The sequence below is a fragment of the Anopheles nili genome, chromosome 2, assembly GCF_943737925.1.
Source record: "Anopheles nili chromosome 2, idAnoNiliSN_F5_01, whole genome shotgun sequence".
Classification (NCBI taxonomy): domain Eukaryota; kingdom Metazoa; phylum Arthropoda; class Insecta; order Diptera; family Culicidae; genus Anopheles; species Anopheles nili.
In genome coordinates, this window is record NC_071291.1 from 3,084,279 (window position 1) to 3,103,310 (window position 19,032).

Sequence of the window (19,032 nt, forward strand, 5' to 3'; positions counted from 1 at the left end):
TCACTTTTGGTGCAGTTTCTTGGCTTCAGGCACCAGCTCGCGGGCTGATTTGGCGCCGAACAGCATCTGGTGGCGCTGATAGTATCGAGAAGCTCGGAATTGAGCGTCGGAACCGTGCAGCCAATCGAGCCAACCAAACACACCGTAACATTGGTTGAATCTGTTAAACAAGACCATAAGCAAGACGTTAAGCAGAAGGTCCCAGATTCTTGAGAGCCGATCCTCTTCAAGATCCACTTCGTTAAGCTACTTACTTCATGTGGTGGTAGTCGTGGGCTTCGTTGCTACTCAAAAACGGCACGTGGTATCCCGAGTGACCAGTGATGGTGTCCTGGATAACGAACGTCAGCCAAAGGGCAGACGTCAGCACGTGGCTTCGCATCAGCTGGATGCCGATCAAGGGCGGCAGCAGATTGCTGAAGATGTGCTCGATCGGGTGCGCGTAGATGGCGGCCCAGGCAACTGGTGCCGTGAATTCGTGGTGTTGCTTGTGTATCAGCTTGTACAGGTACTTGGAATGCAGCAGCCGATGGCTGTAGTAAAAACCGAGCTCCCAACCAGCTGCGCTGATCAGCAGATCTCGAATCACCTCATACAGACTGGGTAGAGTGCGGACGTTCAGCACAACACCGCTAGCTACAAGGGCGCGGTAGCCGAACAGCGTTATCGGGACGCTGATCAGCAGTTGATTGATCAGCACGGTGCGAATGATCTGCGAGTAGACGAGCCGGTTAAGCTAGTGTGGCTAGTTTGTTTCGCTTTCTCGTGCATTTACCTTTCGCAGATCGGCCCACTTGAGTGGTTCGTTCAGGCCCGGTTGGTTTTTGAACTTCCGCAGAGCCCGTGGCCACTGGAACACGTCCATGAAGACGAAGAAGGACCCCAGCACCCAGTAGAGGGAGTGAATGTACAGCGACAGACCCCACACGTACAACCGCTCCGCATCGTCACCTGTTTTTCGCGGTAGGAAGCCGAGCGAACCGAAATTAAGCCACAATACAATATAGTTCATCAATGCTTTAGTTTGGTTGGCAGCACAGCGCTTTTTTACTGACTTCCAAGGTGAAATCAAACCTCCTAATAAAAAGCAACAACACACGTTCTAACCATCTGATTATCACACTTTCAAAATTACAGCTGGCAAGCTCATACTTTACTAGATTTTGGCTACTCTTTGGTTGCACTTAATCCTTACCTACTACGTTCAAAAAATCGTCCCATCGTTGCTGCAAGTAGCCAGCACTAGTGTCGTTCAACTCTATCTCCATATCGTTGGAACACCATTGAAACACCACTTCCTAACGCGATAACTTCCTGCCTTTCGATCTAATAAGTGTCGCGTATAAAAATAAGCTTTTAACCGTAATGGGAGCGCGTTTGATGACGCCGTTGCCAGCCGTTTAATGTTTACTGACGCCCAGAATTTAATGCACAGTAAACGTACCGCACCATTTGGATGCCAATGATTAAATGAAAACATTTGTTTGTATTGTATAGTCTGTGTTTTTTGTTTATTCTAAGGCTTGAACTAAATCCATCCGTTCGCAGGGGGTTTGATAAGATAAGAAACCTTTGCCCTCTATTGCACTGTAAAGCTAGGCTGAGTGAAAGTGAGACAGCAGGAACAGGAACCCCGGGCAGGAAGGAATTGAATTAGATTATTTCACCAAAACAGTGAAGAAGGTATGTTGACGGATTAAAAGCATGGTTTAAGATGGTATTTTTATTTTTGTTGTTACCCATAATATTATCCGTGCAGTTTGGCAATAACGCATTTGTAGATTGTATGTTTTTGTAAGATAATGATTTATTCATAAGACACTTAAGACAGTGACCCGTTAGATACAATCCAAACAAATGCATCGCTGTGTTCGTCGCATCGTCAAAAAAACGTCGTTGATAATGCGTTTACCTCGGACGGGAGTGCCTTTCTCGGCCATCTGGTATGGTGGCTTCTGTTTGTCCTCGTAAAGTGTCCTTCAATTACCACGCCTGCTTTCACTGCCCCATGCAACGTGCACTCCGCTACTGTAGCTGCAGTTGTTGTCACAAGTCACGCAGAAATGTTTAATTTTTTGCTTCGAATGGGTTTTTTTTATTTTCCTCAAAAAAAAAATAGCTCCAGCAGTGAAAGTGAGACCGAAACCGGCACTCACGCCGGAACATTACATCCCTCGGTGGAGTGGATCCAACTACAAACCGTTTTCCGTTGATTCCACCCCGTTCCTGATCATGGTCGCTGCCGTCCGGAAAGTGTAACGTAACCGATTTGCATTTTCATTCGTCGCTCCAATTTCGTTGGTCGCGTTTTGGGTTGGTTTGTCGGTGGACAAAACCCGGCGCAGAAGGGATGCTAGCTCGCCCCACAATCAATCACTGTCAAATTGGCCAGTAGCGCCGGCGGCTTTTCCAGCCCTTTCGCGTTAGGCTAAGGCCGGTTGGGGGGGAATAGATGGTTTCGTTTCGTCCGATTGTCCATCCGCCGCGAATTGGCCCGTCCGTCCGTTAGGTTGGGTCATTTGCGACGTCACGCGTGCGAAATGTAACTGCCAGGGAAGCCATTCAGGGTAGTACTTAGACGGAGCTGTCACTAATACCGCTAAATACCTGAAGAGAATTGAAAAGTGCTGGGGAGCTTTGCGTGGTAATTGAAAGTAGTAATCTTGTTTGAATGCTGCCTTTTGGCGAGAGCTTCTGATGAAAATTCTGTAAGTGATCGACCCATCGAGAGCTCTGTGTGGACGGTGTATTCTGAGTTAGTGACTGCATTTAAATAATTCTTTTATCATACTACTATTCTGTGTACAATTGTGTGTCTATAGTAAGTATCTATAGTTTTTTGATAATTTAAGATCGATAACACTCAACGATTTTAGTTATTGTGGGAGTATTTTGTACATTTAGCAGACGTTTCTAAAATAGTGTATAAGTTTTGCTTTTTCAACTGATTGTACGGTAACATTTCAAACCAATATACCACCTTTCGGGTTTCACTGTGCTGGACGAATGGGAAACCATTTCAACGGCAGTTTTTCCGCCCATAGCCTGGCAGGGGACTTTTCTTGCCTCGCCATGTCACGACGACGGGGTTTTGGCTCGCTTCGGAGTTCGCCGCTCTGGTTGCCTGTCTGGTTGTAAGTCTCTATTATGCAACTTGCTCCACATATTTTGACAATCATTTCCGTGTACCGCGAGGCATACGCGGCTATTGGTTTTTCTACTTTCCTTTCGGTGGCCCTTTCCACTTGGCGGAAGCCCAACGATCGGAACAGCTAGCGAGTTGAAGTTAAACTGCTGTTACTGCATGGTGGGTTGCAAGGAATCAACTTCACGGGAGGCACCCGCATCGTCCAATGTCCCGCGTTGCTCCGTTTCCATCGTGCATCGTGAGAGCTGCTTTGTTTTTAGCTGCTGTAACGCCACCAACTGGAGCCATGATGGCGGACGGATCCTGGCTGCGCGGTGAAATTCGATCACATTACGCTAGGTCCATGCCGGGCCGAGAAGGAAAGGCAGTACGACGACGCAATCGTCGTTGACACGAAAGTCCTCCACGAGGCGGACTCGAACGTGGAATCCGTATCACGTTTTCCGTGTGCTGTCGCGCTCGTTTGCGCCACTACTCGCTAAACGCTTCCCGCGCTGTGTGTGCATACGGTGAATGCTAAGTAAAGGGAATTTAAGATCCTTACCGGGCCACGAGCCTCCAATGCCGCTGTTATGTCACGCGGCGTTAGAGAGCGTGTTAGGGAATGACTACAAATAGAAACAATAGAGCACACCATTCACTTGTATTTCCTTTGTTGCAGACCGCATAATCGGGTAGTCAAGGAAAATGTGCAAAGTAATCGTGCGTGTACTTTAGGGTGAAGTATTATGATATTATTTTGATAAATAGCATAAAAAATAATTTCATTTCTCGTCTTCATGATGTAGATGGTTGTGTCTTTCTACGTTAACGAACGATTTTATTCGCATTCCACCGGCCACCGAGTTAAGCGTGAGCAATGAATTCTCTAAGTGAGACTAATAAGAAACAGCCATGTGTTGTTGCACCGTGGGAGACTGGCCGTTAAAATCCGTTTTTCACAGACACCGGATAGGATAGGGGAAATGCGTGAATCCGAGGCGAACGGTGGGTCACTGTGATTGTGATGAAAGAGAAAGTCCTGCTCCGTACTGTCCTGGCGGCGAGCAGCAACCCTGATTCGTTGCAATTTCGAACTGGTTTACTTAGGAGCGGAAGTTTACTTTTCGTCCCACAATCTCATATAACTCCGCTAAAAGGTAGGAGGGGAATTAAGTAATTGCAGTGCGTGTGGACTCGCTTGGAGGATAATTTTCTACAGTCTGAGGGGTCGATTACCTTCTGCGAAGGGATGTGGAGAAGCAAATGTGTTTTATTAGCCCAGAACACGATTGCGAATGGCATGAGTACCTTCAGAGATTCTTCACAGAGAAATGCTGCATAATTTATTGTGTTTTGATATGAAAATTAATGTTTCCACTGGAAACGTTGAGTTCCATCCATTGAAAAGGTGCGTACAACACAAGTGATATCATAAATTACATTAATAATCAGCGCAATAAACATACGAGCATTAATGGCGATTTCAATTTAGAGTCACGGCTCCATAACTTCACCGTTCGTTTCCGTTGACTGCTCTTTAGTTCGGGTTGAAAATCACAAACCGGGTGACAAGCCAGAGCCGTGAAAGTAGAGCGAGAGTCACGATGGATGGGTGGCACTAATTTAAACACCAGGAAGCATCCACCGACCTGCAGCAGCCTTGCTCGGTAGGCTGAAAATGGATTTAAATTTCCCATTGAAATCGACCGCAACGATCGTTCGCACTGTCCGCACGTGTTGAAGGCCTCACGACTATCCCACGGTGGAAGTGATCGTGTTAGTTTTGTTTGCTTAAAAAATGTCACACGAAATGGAAACAAAAAAGACCCGCACGTTTCCTGTCCATGTTGGTGCTCCACGATCGCAAGAAGCGTGCTGTGGATGATTCCCTCTCGGGACTATATTTGTTCAATTTTTGTCCATATGGAAAATAAATCGGTGAAAAGTTTTCTCCAAAAAGCACACCCTCCCAAGCTACTCGGCTGTGATCAGTGGTCGGGAAATGGGCAAGGTCTTCATGACATAATAAACAACCGGAAGCAACTACGCACGGTAACCAGGAAACATTAGCGGGCGGAACGCGTGTAGAACTCGAAAATGTTGTGGCCCATTTTTGTCGGCTCGCGCGTAGCATTATTAGCGGCGAATGCAGCATCATACGGGTCTCGGCCCATCACCGACCAGGAAACATCGCGCGCATAATCGTAGCGGGCCATAAAATCCGTTTCCATTTCCAGGCACGGGCAGAGCAGGAAAAGCAAGAAGGCAGACTGCTTCTGGTGCGTGTTGAATCATCTTGTGCACCTCGAATCGAACCGCTCTCGTTTATGTCATTCTTAATTTGGTGGATTTTCGGCTCGGTAACCATTTTCGGCCATATTCGGGCGCGTAGTTACGTCTCGCGAGAGCGTATGCGGGCACCAGCCGTTAATGAATGCCCGCCAGCATTATGCGATCATTTTAAATGGAAAATCATACTATAAGATTATGATCGCTGGGTACGATCAGTTGCCGCCAACAACAGGCTGCGAGACTGTGAAAAGCATTTTGGGAGAAATTGCTGCGAGAATGTTTACACGCTTGCCACGTACGGGATGATATAACGAAAGTGTCTCATTTTTCTTTCCTCCTCACTGGTGTCATTAACATTGCCCAAACGGTTTGCCTTGGCTGGGTTGATGGTCTTGGCGATGAAGCTCTCAACCATATGATAATTGACGATCACTAGTGTAAAATGATTCACTTCCACCGTGTGGTTTTGTTTTGGCGTCGAACAATTGCTCATGATGGTGTTGGTCATCGGTTGAAAAATGCGTTTTTTTTAAACAATCGTAAGTGCAGCAAAGTGTTAAACTTATCGCTCTAATATGTCAGGGCAAGAATGAAGCGTTTCCCAATGATAAATGACGTTCGAATGATCGGGGGACCGGAAAACCACGAGAATTTCTTTGTGTTCGATGAATTGTTCGAGGGACTTTTTTTGAGCTTCCTATTGCAATAACAATAGAAAAAAAATCATGCCATCGCAAGCCATCGTAATGAAATCGACAGAACACCTCCTAGGATTCAATTGCAGCGGGACGAGCGAGCTGGTCGACTGCCCTCGTGCTCGGGCGGAAGAAAACGTGGTGCAAATCGTTATGAAGCAATAGCTATTAATGCAGCTAGATGGTCGAGGAGTAACCGACGTCTTTTTCCTCGTTCCGCGTGCTATTTCTTTTCGCTTTTTTACCTTCTTACGCCGGTCATATTCATTGTGCCACCGGACGTGGAAAGCGCTGCCGAGTGCTGGAAGACGGAAACTCATAAAAACTATGACATAGTCGCCGTTTGCTGCTCCACTCACCCGGTGCATGTGTGCCTTTTTTCTTATGTTATGTTTTATGATTTTCCACACCCCATCTATGCCCCGTTCTTGGTTTGGTATCGTTCCAATTTGGTAAAAAATTGCGTCTACCACAATGCAAATAGTCCCCTGGCGGGAAGCTTCACAGTACGTTCCGTTTTTCCATTAATTCCGATGGGGTGGGGTGTGTGTAGGTCTATTGTTTCAGCAGCCAAGAAGCTGCGGGGCTCCGAGGGCCATTTGCTGCTCGCACGAATAGCCAACGCTCTTAAGGCACCCTGATTCTGACGATTGCAAGCTCTCGGCTCCGGTTGGTATATTTATGAATGTGATTCTATTGTTTCATTTCCCAGACTAACGCTCAATTGTGGGCAAAAGCCGAAACAGAAAAATGCTACTACGTTGGCATAGTTTTCGTACCAATAAAAGTCACGAAAAAGAGCACCACTAAGTGTGTTTGTATGGTCGAGAGAGTGAGAAAAATTAAAAAGACAGAAAAAGAGAGATAACACGGCACAGCCACGAAAATGAATCAGCAATTGTTTGTTTTACAACCGGCTTCGGCGTGCTCAATTGCTGCAACAGGCAGCTGGCTCGTTCATCTCTATCATAGCCGACGCTTTGCTAACCTCAAAATCTGCCGCAACCTTTAACCCCACCCGTTCTTCTTGTCTCTTTGACGGGGGGGAATGGGTGATCGCTGGCAACTTCGCTTGGGGTGCAACAGTGGCAATTTAAGCTTTCAAGAGGTACCCTCCAACATTGGTGCCTCCAGCCAATGCATTAAGGTGACGCCACTGGATTTGTCTTAATGGTGATAAATCTGCTTCACAGGCGCGGTCTCAAGCATGTTAAGACTCTTTCCCTGTCCCCGGGCTTGGCCAGATGTGCAATTCAGGGTTGGTTAATCGGTCACTTAGGACAAGACGCCCTTTACACGGTATCGTATCTCTTAATCCATCGCATCATGAAAAGAATACTTGTTTTAAATAGTGATGCGGACAATGATTCATATACGATCAGAAACAGCGATAAAAATTGGTTCGAAAAATTACAAAAACTAAAAATGTTTGTAAATGTTCAGGTTCGTCGCTTTAGGTCTTCCGAGCTTAATGTTGCTGGGTGGTTTCTTGAATAAAATTCGGCCAATGCACTATGATGAATGTTTTATTGCAATCCACTAGCTTTCCTGCGCAATAAATGATAATGGAGTATTTTGCATAAAGTATGTAATAGAAGATCGCAAAAATCGCTTAGAAGTATTCAACAGGCGCTCCATTACATCGAACCCCATCATTTCAAAGAACGGTCTTGTTTTGTTAAAAGAAGGCAAAGATGGACCCTTTTTCCGGCCCTTGTTCCATCATAATGGAACGCAACCCTACGCTACTTGGCACCGTGACCTAATCCAGAGGCAACAAGCATTAAAAAATAAACGAAATGCTCTGAAAAGATAGTTTCATGACGGAGAAACCCACCGTGAGAACTCGGTTGTCTCCAATCTCATCGCTTGTTGATCCATTTTAGCTGTTTTTGTTTTGTTTTTTTTTTTTTCATTTACCTATTGGCCACGTTTTTCTCCCGATCTCATTGTGTTGCTGAGATCCTATTGCCAAGTATCATGGCTTTTCTACTCTCTTATAGTTCTATGGATAGCATCGCGATGGGGTGCTCTCGTTTATGATTTTCCCTGCAGAATAGCGCCTCCGCTTACGTTTACACTCTCCGTTTATATACCTTGAGCATGAAATGGTTTCCACAGTTTCGTGTACCTCCGGTTCCGAATGATTTCTTTTAAAATTAGCCATGTTATCTTCATCAAGCAACTAAAACTCATAAACCTATTGCAACCCTGGCTAAACAATTTCATTTACAAGAATAGAAAGAGAGAATAAAGCAAATAATATGCCAATGTTAGGAGGATTAGAATCATACTTCACCTGAGAAAATAATCAATCTGTGAAGCTTATGGTAATGCATCCAGAGGGAATGCAATCCGTTTCGTTTGCATGTTTTATTGTTGGTACAGTTCTTTCGCCACGTTTTATTGGAGCGCAACTCACTGGTCACAACAGTTCCTTTACTTTGTTGTTATTTTCCTTACCTTTATTTCATTCGCTCATTGCGGCCAGGCGCGGATTACATTTTCCAGCAACAAACATAACTGATTGCCACAAAATCGCTATGCTATAGCTTGCAAGACACCATTACGGACCGTTTTAATACTATTTTCATATCGTTAAGAGTACCAATCATGTTTGCTTTCATATAAGCACCAAAGTTGCTTGAAGTTTCGTGTGAAACCTTTATTTTTTGTTATCCAAGCATTAATAATGCTGCACTAGTGCACAACATAAGTTGTGCATTGAGTATTCTTAAAGACAGGGTAAACATTTGTGAATGAGACTACTTATGCAGGTCTCTTATGCGTTCAGCGAGTCCGGATATGATTATGTTCTCTTGCTCTGTAGTGTTCGCTTTTGCACGATATGCCTAACCGTTCACAGTACTTCGGACTTAAATTGAAAGTAACTCTTCACAGACACCAAACTGGTAACTGTTCGCTAACATGTTTGCTTTATTAAAGCTTTTTATATAGTTTTTGGTTTTGGATTTTCATTGGCCTCTTTCTTCCTCTTGCTTGCACGGTACCAACGGCTACATTATTGAATTCCTGGTTCGAATGTGCTGGCTTCTTCTGTTCAATAACAAACACACGCAAACGCTCTAGGCAACAATAAACATTTGTGTTCTAAAGTAGTTAACGTAAATGTGATACTGTGTTTGGCAAAGTGATTAGAGGTCAACTAGCTACCGGTTAAGCTTGCTTTTTTTCGAGAGCAAATCAACTCATTTCATAAAATATACACGCCACGCCTGCATCTAAGATGATTCATGTAAATGTAAGAACGGTGGTCAGCTAAAAAGCTAAGACTTGTAACCACAGTTCCACAGATACGTGTGTGAAATAGAATAAGGTTCTCTTCATATTGTCTCAGAACTTTCGTTTCACCTGCTGCCTATTCCCTCTTTGTTCTATTTATTGCACATCCATTTGTTTCCTAATTTTATTACACCCTATCCGCTGTTCGTATCGATCTATACACATTTCCCGTTACGGGGACCATTATTGTTTAGTTTTTCCTTATTGTTATAATTCACGTTTATCCTGGAACAAACTAGTTTCTAGTTTTAACATTTTTCCTTAGATTCTATGATCCATGGTGAGATATACACACGGGTGTAAGCGAATCTACAAAAGAATGAATAGTATATTACGTCGATGAAGTATGATGCTGACCATGTAGTTTTATGCAAAACAATTGGTTGTTAACCTACACGCCAGACGTACGCTGTTACCACTTGATCAGATGCCTGTACTGCTCGTTGACCGACACACGCTTGATGGTTTCGTATCCGAGAATGATACTGAAGGAAAATGCGGCCGATTGCACTAACCGCGCCGTCAGTCCCTTGAAGAACATATGGAAGTGTTCCTCGTGCCAGAGCTCGCGAAACGCGACGCTCATCGAATCGAGCCGTTGCACCTGCAATCTCGCTCGGACGATGTCTAGCGGATTGGTAATGATGGTGGTGGTAAAACCTCCAAAGCTTCCCGCCACACACTGGATCAACAAATGGGATACCCACGGTGGCACGATTTTAAGCAACTCATCTTGGTACAGATGATAGAAAGCCCACCACATGGCGGAATTGGGAACGTATGCCATTAGGCTAGCCGTGTAACCTCGGTAGAATCCGAGTACGCCATCGCGGCGTAAGATTTCGCGCGCGATATCACGCGTTATCCGTAACCTACTGCTGCTCTTGTCGAAGTTGATGCCGAGCGGGTTTACAGCACCGTTTTTACCTCCGTGCGCACCCATGCCGAGGACCATTGCGTGTTGCGAAATTACGTCGAACGGTACAATGATGGTTTGACCGACAAGGGAAGCGCAACCACCAGCGACTAGCGATTTCATTCGCTGATTCGCGCCGTACTGGCCCAGCAAATGTCGCACTCCTTCATAAGTGCTGATGTAAAACACCCCGCTTACGATCTGTACCGACGAGATCCAGAACCCCCGGTACAGCCCAGGCATTCCCTCAGCTCGGTAGATCTTGATACCCGCATCTATCATGCCCTTATAGATGTCGTTCCGGAATTGCACCTGCAGTTGCGTTTTTATCACCGTTAGTGGATACAGGGCACACCGGACCGAAAATGAGCTGAGCATCGAGAGCGGGAAAAACTTGCGCTTGTCCATCATATCCCACTCGATGGTGCGCAGAAACGGACTGCTCGTTCCGCCGTCCGCCATACCTGCTGTAGTCGTTTGTGTAGTTTTTGGAGACGATGCGATCCTTTTTTATCAGGGACACGCTGCTGACAGGTGATGAGGCTTCTGACTTCGCAGAGACTCACCAACGTGTAACTTATCTTCCTGATAATCGTTGCTAATGTGCGCAGCAGTGTGCGTGTTTGAGCGTTTCGTCGTATGATGCCAAATCTCCTGAGATGATGACGTCACATAAAGAAACAGCCAGATGGCGAAATATGTTGCGTGTACACCATAATGATTCGCAACCCTCCGCGTAGTGGTTGACCTTGATGGTGTATGGCAGTGGCTACAGGTCGACTGGTTCAACAGCCTTAGTTTGCCGTGTGCTTTTTCACCGTTGTTTTAAGCGACTTCCGTTTCCGGCATTGAAGTAATGACCGAAGTCTTGGATCCTGTGCATGATAGGAGAAAACATAAGAAATGAGCGAATATTATAAATGTGCTTTCCTTTTCATCGAATCTTATGAAACCATAGGGCTGGTTGCTTCATTTTCTAGTAATAATTCCTATCAGTATCAAAATATAGTCGGTCGGGGTCGATCGCGCAGGCACTGTTTATGTAATGTTTGTACGATGTTCTTTCGCGGGTGGAGTATGTTGTTTCTTTTTCACTCTCTCCTACAGTCATAACACAAACACTATCAGTCCGCACACTTTCTCGCTTTACGTGAAATAAAGCACTCTGTTTTAACAAATTACCGTATAATATTTGTGAACAATCCATATTGATCCACCTACCTTCGTTTAACGCTGCAACACCCGCACCGTTTTCCAGTGCCCTTCATGGCATAGATTCCTTTAAAAAACTTAAGTGGCCAGTCTCTGCAATAGCACTAACTCCGCGTATTAAAAAGGCAGCTTTTATCACAACTTCATCACATCACGGCGACGAAACACTGTCCGTTGTGCGTAGCTTAATCGTTGCTCCAGCGGTAATCGATTTGTCTCACGTTGAATTTTGGCCTTGTTCTCTAATCACACTCGAGCGATGGAGAAAAGTTTTGATCGTCGAATAATAAGAGCTGAAAAAACAATCAACATGACAGCTGACATCGGGTGAGAAAGAAGCTGGCTCACTCACTTGGAGCTTCTCACTGCTGTCAAACGAAAAGTCAGGAGCTATAAATTATAGCAAGTCGAAGCTAAAAATGCCTAATATTGAAGGCAAAAAACATGATCCGCTATCAGCTGGGTCAGGAAGAACAGTTTCTTCTTAAAAATATGCCGAGTGCCTGAACTAACACTGTTGTTTACACAACGATAAAATGGATTTGCTGGGGTGAAGTGTTGTATGATCGCTAGGGTACGTCTGAATAAAGTATAGATGAGCTAACGCCTGCCCTTAACTTTCCGAAACACGGAAAATATTGGGCCTGTGAGTGTGCAAACAAAATAGTTTATTTATGTTGTTCACTCCCCTTTTTTGCTCTTCCACAGATAAGACATCAACCGGTTATTGAGGGTCCAAACGGCACAAACGTATCGATTACCATGGATCGAGTGTTGTGAACCCACGTCCTCCGGTAGCGCAAATCGGACAAATTGGGCGAGGGTAGAGCCAAGGGGAACGTTTGTTAATAATCATTATTCGTCTCTGTTCGAACCGAGAAAGTGCACCAGGAGCAATCGCAGCTGACACCACGAGCACACGACGCCTCAGCGCGTATCATCAGCTCTCTCACCTGGCTGGGCCGTACCGTCATGTCGGAAGGATTTGGCAACGGCCAACAGGAAGCAGCAGCAGCGGCAGCGGCAGCAGCAGCAGCGGCAGCAGGACAATTGGTGGACGACAACCTTTTGGGCCACGGTGACGGAGACGCACGCGAATACCAGTGGGCATACGGTACGATAATGGACTCCTCCCGCGTTTCGACCTGTCTCATCTCCATGCTGCTGATCGTGTATGGTAGCTTCCGAAGTCTCAATATGGAGCAGGAGCAACGGGAGAAGGAAAAGAAACGGCAAAGCGAAAGCATGAACAATCTTCTCACCGGCGAACCTGTGCAGCCGGAGCAAAGTAAGTCCACCAGCCCAACATTCATTGTACGTGTCAAGCAAGCAGTCAGCATTAACTGGTATGCTGTGATATGATTTTCCTTCCAGATAAATTCGCAACACTTGACACAATGCACGCGCTCTGTTTACCCCTTGGTGCTTCTATCTCATTGCTGGTGATGTTTTTCTTCTTCGACTCGATGCAAATGCTATTTGCCGTGTGTACAGCGAGTAAGTATTTTGCCATTAGGACATCGTGTAAGCTTGGATTTAATATTGTCTTTTTGCTCACTTTGCAGTAATAGCAACCGTTGCGCTCGCGTTTCTTCTACTGCCCATGTGCCAGTATATCATCCGACCGTGCACAGACGGTAATAGGATATCATTCGGCGTATGCGGGCGTTTTACGGCAGCGGAACTGTTCAGCTTCTCGCTCGCTGTATCAATCGTATGCATCTGGGTGCTGACCGGCCACTGGCTACTGATGGACGCGATGGGCATGGGGCTATGTGTCGCATTCATAGCTTTCGTGCGGCTTCCGAGCCTGAAAGTGTCCACGCTGCTGCTGACTGGGCTGCTCATTTACGATGTGTTCTGGGTGTTCTTTTCATCGTACATCTTCAGTACGAACGTAATGGTAAAGGTAGCCACGCGGCCAGCCGACAATCCGGTTGGAATAGTAGCACGAAAGCTGAACTTGGGTGGTATTGTCAAGGAACCACCGAAACTCAACCTACCAGGCAAGCTGGTGTTTCCAAGCATCCACAACAGTGGTCACTTCTCGATGCTAGGTCTGGGTGACATAGTGATGCCAGGATTGCTACTATGCTTCGTGCTCCGCTACGACGCTTACAAAAAATCTCAGTCCACCCAGACTGCCGAAACTGGTGTCCCACCACCAAAGGGGGTCGGCTCGAGGTTAACTTATTTTCATTGTTCCTTACTAGGGTAAGTGTGCAAAATAGCATCTGATAGTTAATATGACAACAAATGCGAATCATTCATATTTGTTTGTAGTTACTTTCTTGGATTGCTAACTGCGACTGTCAGTTCTGAAGTATTCAAAGCAGCGCAACCTGCGTTGCTCTATCTCGTACCGTTTACACTACTACCTCTGCTTACGATGGCATATCTGAAGGTATTCGGAATCATTCTATATAATCACTTCTTAAGTTTTAACTTTTTCATATACATTCCCATTTACAGGGTGACTTGCGGCGCATGTGGAGCGAACCATTCATTATCCAGCAAGCTTCGAAGCAGCTAGAGGTATAAAACACATTGCAACGGTTCCCGGTGGTAGACAAACAGACAACTGTACGCAATAGTATTAAGCTAATTAACAAAACGCAGGACAAGAAGGATGAATGCGTTAGCTAAAGTGTTAAAAGAAGAGGACTTGTGTAATTACCTGCAACCGCCAAAGACCTATTGTGCTGGAGAAATTGAACGTTGGCGATGCAGTACGTGATCCGACTCCGTCGACGGTCTTAAGGCAATATGGTTGCGAAATCGAACAAATTTGAACAAAGACCCTTTTTCTAGCACTACTTGAATTCACATGCTCGGATTCATTTGAACACTAGTAGCATAGGTTAACATTGTGGCTAGGTTTAACGTGACAAGGAAGCAGTTTGTGCGCATGGCACGAGGAATCATTTAAGATAGTTCGAACATATTTGAATGTGATTAGGCATTAGAGTTTAGTAGAGCGTTTGTGTGTGTGTGTTTTGAGAAACGTACAGAAGCAGGAAACGCGCAGAAACAGCAGTAGACGGGCAGATATGTAATGACGAAAATCTCTCAAATCCAGAGGATCTGAAGAACAGTGGAGCGCGCCGTAGAATGAATTGGCGATTGCGAACGTCAGGTATAAGTAAGACTAGGATTACGTCTCATTTTGCATCGTCTGTACACAACTCCCATACCAACGATGAGTCACGACTCTGCATGCAGTGCACGCTTCCGTCGACTGCCTTAGTTTCTTTATCTTATAAAAAGTGTTATTTTGCGTCAATCTTTAGTTGTCAGATATCGCACGATTACTCTCTACGAAGCGTATTATTTAAGAAGTGATATCTGATTATAGACAAACGTTTTGCTTCGATAAACGATTTGAATTAAATTTTAACAAGTACAATGACGACTGCATCGAATGCGCGTATCTGTCGAATGTGCGTGGGTCTGTTCTTGTACCTTAATACGTCAGCAAACCACACAAGATTTAAGGGGCGAGCACGTATAATTTAATCTTTTACTTTTATGATTCTTTACTGCATAACACTTTTTTCCCTCATCTGCCTTTTTGTCGTCAGGCGTTCAATAATGTGTAGTTTACTCAATCTTTGTCATGACGCCCCGAGGTATACTCTTTCTATTAATCATGAATTCATTTTATTGGTTGACAAAATATGAAGAACGACGTACCTAGGCGGATAGCTCCCTGCCGAGGCAATGTTATCTGTATCATATGATATCCAAAGGTTTTTAATCGAGCGCTCATTGTGAGCTTGACGCTCACGAGCTTGGATTCAATTAGGCTTGCAGAGAAGTTGGCTGGCTAAGAAAGGGGCAACAGAATATAGTAGAACAAACGCTATTTTCATTAGTACCGTGATTGTTTCATATTCACATGTTTTCACAATGTTCAGTTCGTCAGTTCTGGAAGCAGCGATAGACAAGAGCCACATTGAATATTTTGAACAGTTTATAGGTTCATTCATCACGGTCATAATCATTGTACGCGTAGCAGTTAATAACCGGTGTATTTGCTTGCTTTGTGTTTTGATTCCATCTCGCAACGAGTGGACAGCACCGAACTTCGATATACATAATGTGATAATACTTTTTTTTGTATAATTTTCTATCTCCGCCTGTCTCGAATGTATACTTTTTATACGTTTTTTTCTATAATCAAAAGTACTGTTAATAATAGTGAAAAGAAATATAACTTTTAATTTTTCCAGAAAAGAATATTAGTATGTGCCGTGTAATTTCAGTAATGATGACAATAGCGGGAATTAGAATTCATATTAGAAGTATCCGTTCACCCGATACGACGATCAAGGTGTGCATATGCAAGCTGTGTTCAACATCCAGATATGCTAGTAGCAATCCCAAGGTACATATGAGGTGTTACAACGCAGGGTCTTTCATGGACTATTTGGATCCTTTTTTGGTATTTGAAGGGATATTCGAGAGAGTATTTGATACGTGTACGGTTATCCGGAGTGTGTAGTTCGTGGGTAAATCCACACATCCTATATGCAACCATGAATAACGGTACCTTGCAACGCATCGAACGCTAGCGGACAAACAAAACGCCAAGGTAAACAAAACAAATAGCTCTCTCTTGCTCTCGTCTCACGCGTTTGTGCTCTTCCATTTTGTATCATTCTCACGCTCTCTGGAAGGAGTGTTTATACTGGCAAATTTGACCGAAAATGACGCGAGTGGCGCAACGTTTGCCAACGGCCAGCGGTCCGTCGATTCCCGTCGCTCTAATCCTTTAATCGGGCTCCGTCTCGTAAAACGCTGTGCCGCGGGTCGTGCACTGCCGATATCGGCTATCGGCACGCGGCAATCAAAGTCGAAGCGCCCCAACGAAACGGAACAGGCGAACGCGCACGGTGGTGCGATAAAACCGGAGCAAAGGCCCATTTTCAACCGGGCAGTGTACCAACCGAGTGGAGTGAAACTACCGACCCCGAGGCTGCGGAACGGCTCTGCAAGAACACCACGCTGCTCCAAAACGGTGCAGTGCGCCACGCGGTGTGAACGTTGCGTTTCGGGTTGCTTGGACCGTACAGCGCAATCCTTTCGGTGCACAATCATTTCGGTCGGTGTGTGAACTAAGTGCGGGCGAAACCAGCAGCAGGAAGAAACCCCCTCCCTCAGTGAAGGATAATCGATTGGTGGTTCTGGGTCGGCCGGAATTAGCGTCGCCTCGCCGAGAAGGGACGCCTGCAGGAGAAGCGCTGCAACTTCACGGTGAAACGCGATCCTTACCCGTCATTGAAGCGCGCCATCCGTCCGTCCGTGTAGGTTCCCACCTTGCAGGTTTGCAAGAGTGCTTCGATGCAGATACGAGCGTGTATGGGTGCGCACCGTTAACAGCGCGCTGCTGTGGTAGTGGTGAAGCAGAACCTGAAAGCTCCCCAGGATAACGAGGGTGGCTCGCCGCATCGAGGACTCGAGTGGGTTCGGTAGTGTGCGATTCGGTGCTCGAGACGGAAACGCGGGCACCTGCTCCTGGCCCACTGGGAGGGGGTCCTAGAGTGTGTGTGATTATGTTGTGTCCTCCGTGCGTTGTTCGGTTCGCGATCGGTTGCCGTTTTCATTTTCCGTTTTCCACCTGCAACCGGGCTTCGACGATAGCATAAAAAAGCCCAAGGCGTTGCAAGTGAAGTGAAGTGATTGAATTTCATTTGAGTTGGGCTGTCAAGGTGTTTTACGCAACAGTGCAAGGGTGACCCAGGCGGGCGCACTTCCCAGTGGACCATGCCTATCTTCAAGCGCTCTACCATCGTGCCACAGTGATAGCGAAGTTTGTTGGCCACCCCGTGGAAAAGCGCACCGGGAAAACAGCCAAGCAGGAGACAGAAATCGAATTCCCCGTTCGATATCCTCCTCTGTCGCTCTTTCTCCTCTTAAACACATTCTCTCTCAACCGGGCTCTCTCTCTCGCTCGTTGGCGCCGTGAGAAGGAAGAAAAATGGGTCAAGCGGCAAGCCAGGAGGATGCGGAACCGGGTGGCCAGGCGGGAGAAGAGGACGAGGAGGACGGAGGCATTATCCCGATGCGTTCGGATCGCTTCCTGGTGGTGAGTACTGCGGCGAGCCGCGTTCATTCATTCATTCATAAGTTAAGGCGTATTTCGTTGCCGTGTTTTTTTGCTCCTTCGTCCTTTCCGCTGGCGTCGATTCGTCCTGATTCCAGTTACGGCGTACCCACCCGATGGCGTGTTTTGTTGTTCTTTGTGACACACATGACGCCACGGTTGGACCATCTGTTTCGCGCGTCACGGCTCGCGGAAATCGGCGCGAGATTCAAAGGGTCGAGTATCCTGCAAACAACGCGTTCAGTCGTGTGGACAGGCCGCAGAGTGTGGGAAAGCGGCAGCGCGGACCATCTCCGAATGGCTTACTCAACATATCGGCTTTAACCGCATGCTGAATATGTAACCCGAGCACGCCGGATGCTAATGCGGAGTGTTGTCGCTCGTGCGGCAACACCCGGCCCTTACGGCTAGATCTCGGATTTTTATTTTCTTATCACGCAGTTTTTTTTATACCCCACTCTTCCACGTTTTATCGCGCAAATGTTCGCGTCTCGGGTGCACACACGCCACCAAAATGGCGACGGCTCGGCACGTGCAACAGTGTGCCACCAAGATTTAGTGGCATTGTTAGGCTGCTGTTCTGGTCGGGCAGCTGAAAGAGCTTCTCCGCTTCTGCAAACTGCAAACGCAACACGAACTGGAGGTCAAGCGTAGAATTAAATTTTTCTTGACTTTCCCTTTTTTTTATGTGATTATTTGAGAGACTGAGCTTTTTCAGCAAAAATCGCTTCTTAAAATTGACTTTCCCTCCTCTTACTCCATGGGTTGCTAATCAAACATAAATATTCAGCGACGTGTTTTTCTTTCGATATCTGATTTGTTTGCTCATTCTTCGGGCGCAACAAGTATTAGCCTCATTTTGCATGGATTATGGTTATGTTTGCTACTCTAGAAAAAAACTGTCCTATTCGGCAATCCAAACAAATTCACTAATCCAACCAGGATCGTAGATGACTTCATACTGATGCTTGTTGAGATAGCTCCAGTGTATTGTGCTGAAATATTGCATTAACAACAATCTCTAGCAAAACCGTAACAATTTTGTACCTCAAGCCAATTTATAACAGTTATCATCGCCAGCTGTATACTCTCTTAGTGACGATTCTCAAATAGTTGATCAAAAAATAATCATTCTGGAGGTAATTTTTGGCACTTACTGTATCGTATGGAGTGTCAATGGCGGCTGCAGACGTCTCCGTACGCAAAAATGAGCCTTCGTTCGTCAGTTCTGCAAATTGTCGCAAACTGCGCCTGACTGCGGCTGGTTGTGACTTCGGTCTGACGGAAATTTAATAGCCTCCGGGCGTATCGGCTCCAATGTGACATGTCTCGACGATGGGGCTACGGGACGGGCTTGGGACGGGTGCTTGTCTTCATC

At 45.8% G+C, this 19,032-nt stretch overlaps 3 protein-coding genes across 3 annotated transcripts; 1 reads left to right on the forward strand and 2 right to left on the reverse strand.

Moving 5' to 3' along the window:
* On the reverse strand, positions 1 to 1,268 carry LOC128721413 (fatty acid hydroxylase domain-containing protein 2-like). The gene is made up of 4 exons (XM_053815164.1): positions 1,196 to 1,268; positions 776 to 951; positions 255 to 712; positions 1 to 160 (listed from the first exon to the last, which is right to left on the reverse strand). The coding sequence occupies exons 1-4, from the start codon at positions 1,266 to 1,268 to the stop codon at positions 1 to 3; spliced, it is 867 nt and encodes a 288-aa protein (XP_053671139.1).
* An 8,430-nt stretch (positions 1,269 to 9,698) lies between these two features.
* On the reverse strand, positions 9,699 to 10,798 carry LOC128731052 (solute carrier family 25 member 44). Its single transcript, XM_053824147.1, has 2 exons — positions 9,816 to 10,798; positions 9,699 to 9,729 (listed from the first exon to the last, which is right to left on the reverse strand). The coding sequence occupies exon 1, from the start codon at positions 10,796 to 10,798 to the stop codon at positions 9,833 to 9,835; it is 966 nt and encodes a 321-aa protein (XP_053680122.1). The 3' UTR covers positions 9,699 to 9,729; positions 9,816 to 9,832.
* A 1,722-nt stretch (positions 10,799 to 12,520) lies between these two features.
* Positions 12,521 to 14,268, forward strand: LOC128731860 (signal peptide peptidase-like 3). Its single transcript, XM_053825009.1, has 5 exons — positions 12,521 to 12,836; positions 12,923 to 13,045; positions 13,114 to 13,762; positions 13,832 to 13,952; positions 14,021 to 14,268. Exons 1-5 carry the CDS (start codon positions 12,521 to 12,523, stop codon positions 14,087 to 14,089), a joined length of 1,278 nt encoding a protein of 425 aa, XP_053680984.1. The 3' UTR covers positions 14,090 to 14,268.
* The last annotated feature ends 4,764 nt before the right edge of the window (positions 14,269 to 19,032 follow it).

Coding starts and splice junctions, on each gene's coding strand:
- LOC128731052 (XM_053824147.1), bottom strand. CDS start 10,798: ATGGCGGACGGCGGAACGAGCAGTCCGTTTCTGCGCACCATCGAGTGG.
- LOC128721413 (XM_053815164.1), bottom strand. CDS start 1,268: ATGGAGATAGAGTTGAACGACACTAGTGCTGGCTACTTGCAGCAACGA. Junction 952..1,195: donor CGATTTTTTGAACGTAGTAG/GTAAGGATTAAG, acceptor CGCGAAAAACAG/GTGACGATGCGGAGCGGTTG. Junction 713..775: donor AGTGGGCCGATCTGCGAAAG/GTAAATGCACGA, acceptor GTCTACTCGCAG/ATCATTCGCACCGTGCTGAT.
- LOC128731860 (XM_053825009.1), top strand. CDS start 12,521: ATGTCGGAAGGATTTGGCAACGGCCAACAGGAAGCAGCAGCAGCGGCA. Junction 13,763..13,831: donor TTTCATTGTTCCTTACTAGG/GTAAGTGTGCAA, acceptor ATTTGTTTGTAG/TTACTTTCTTGGATTGCTAA. Junction 13,953..14,020: donor TTACGATGGCATATCTGAAG/GTATTCGGAATC, acceptor TCCCATTTACAG/GGTGACTTGCGGCGCATGTG.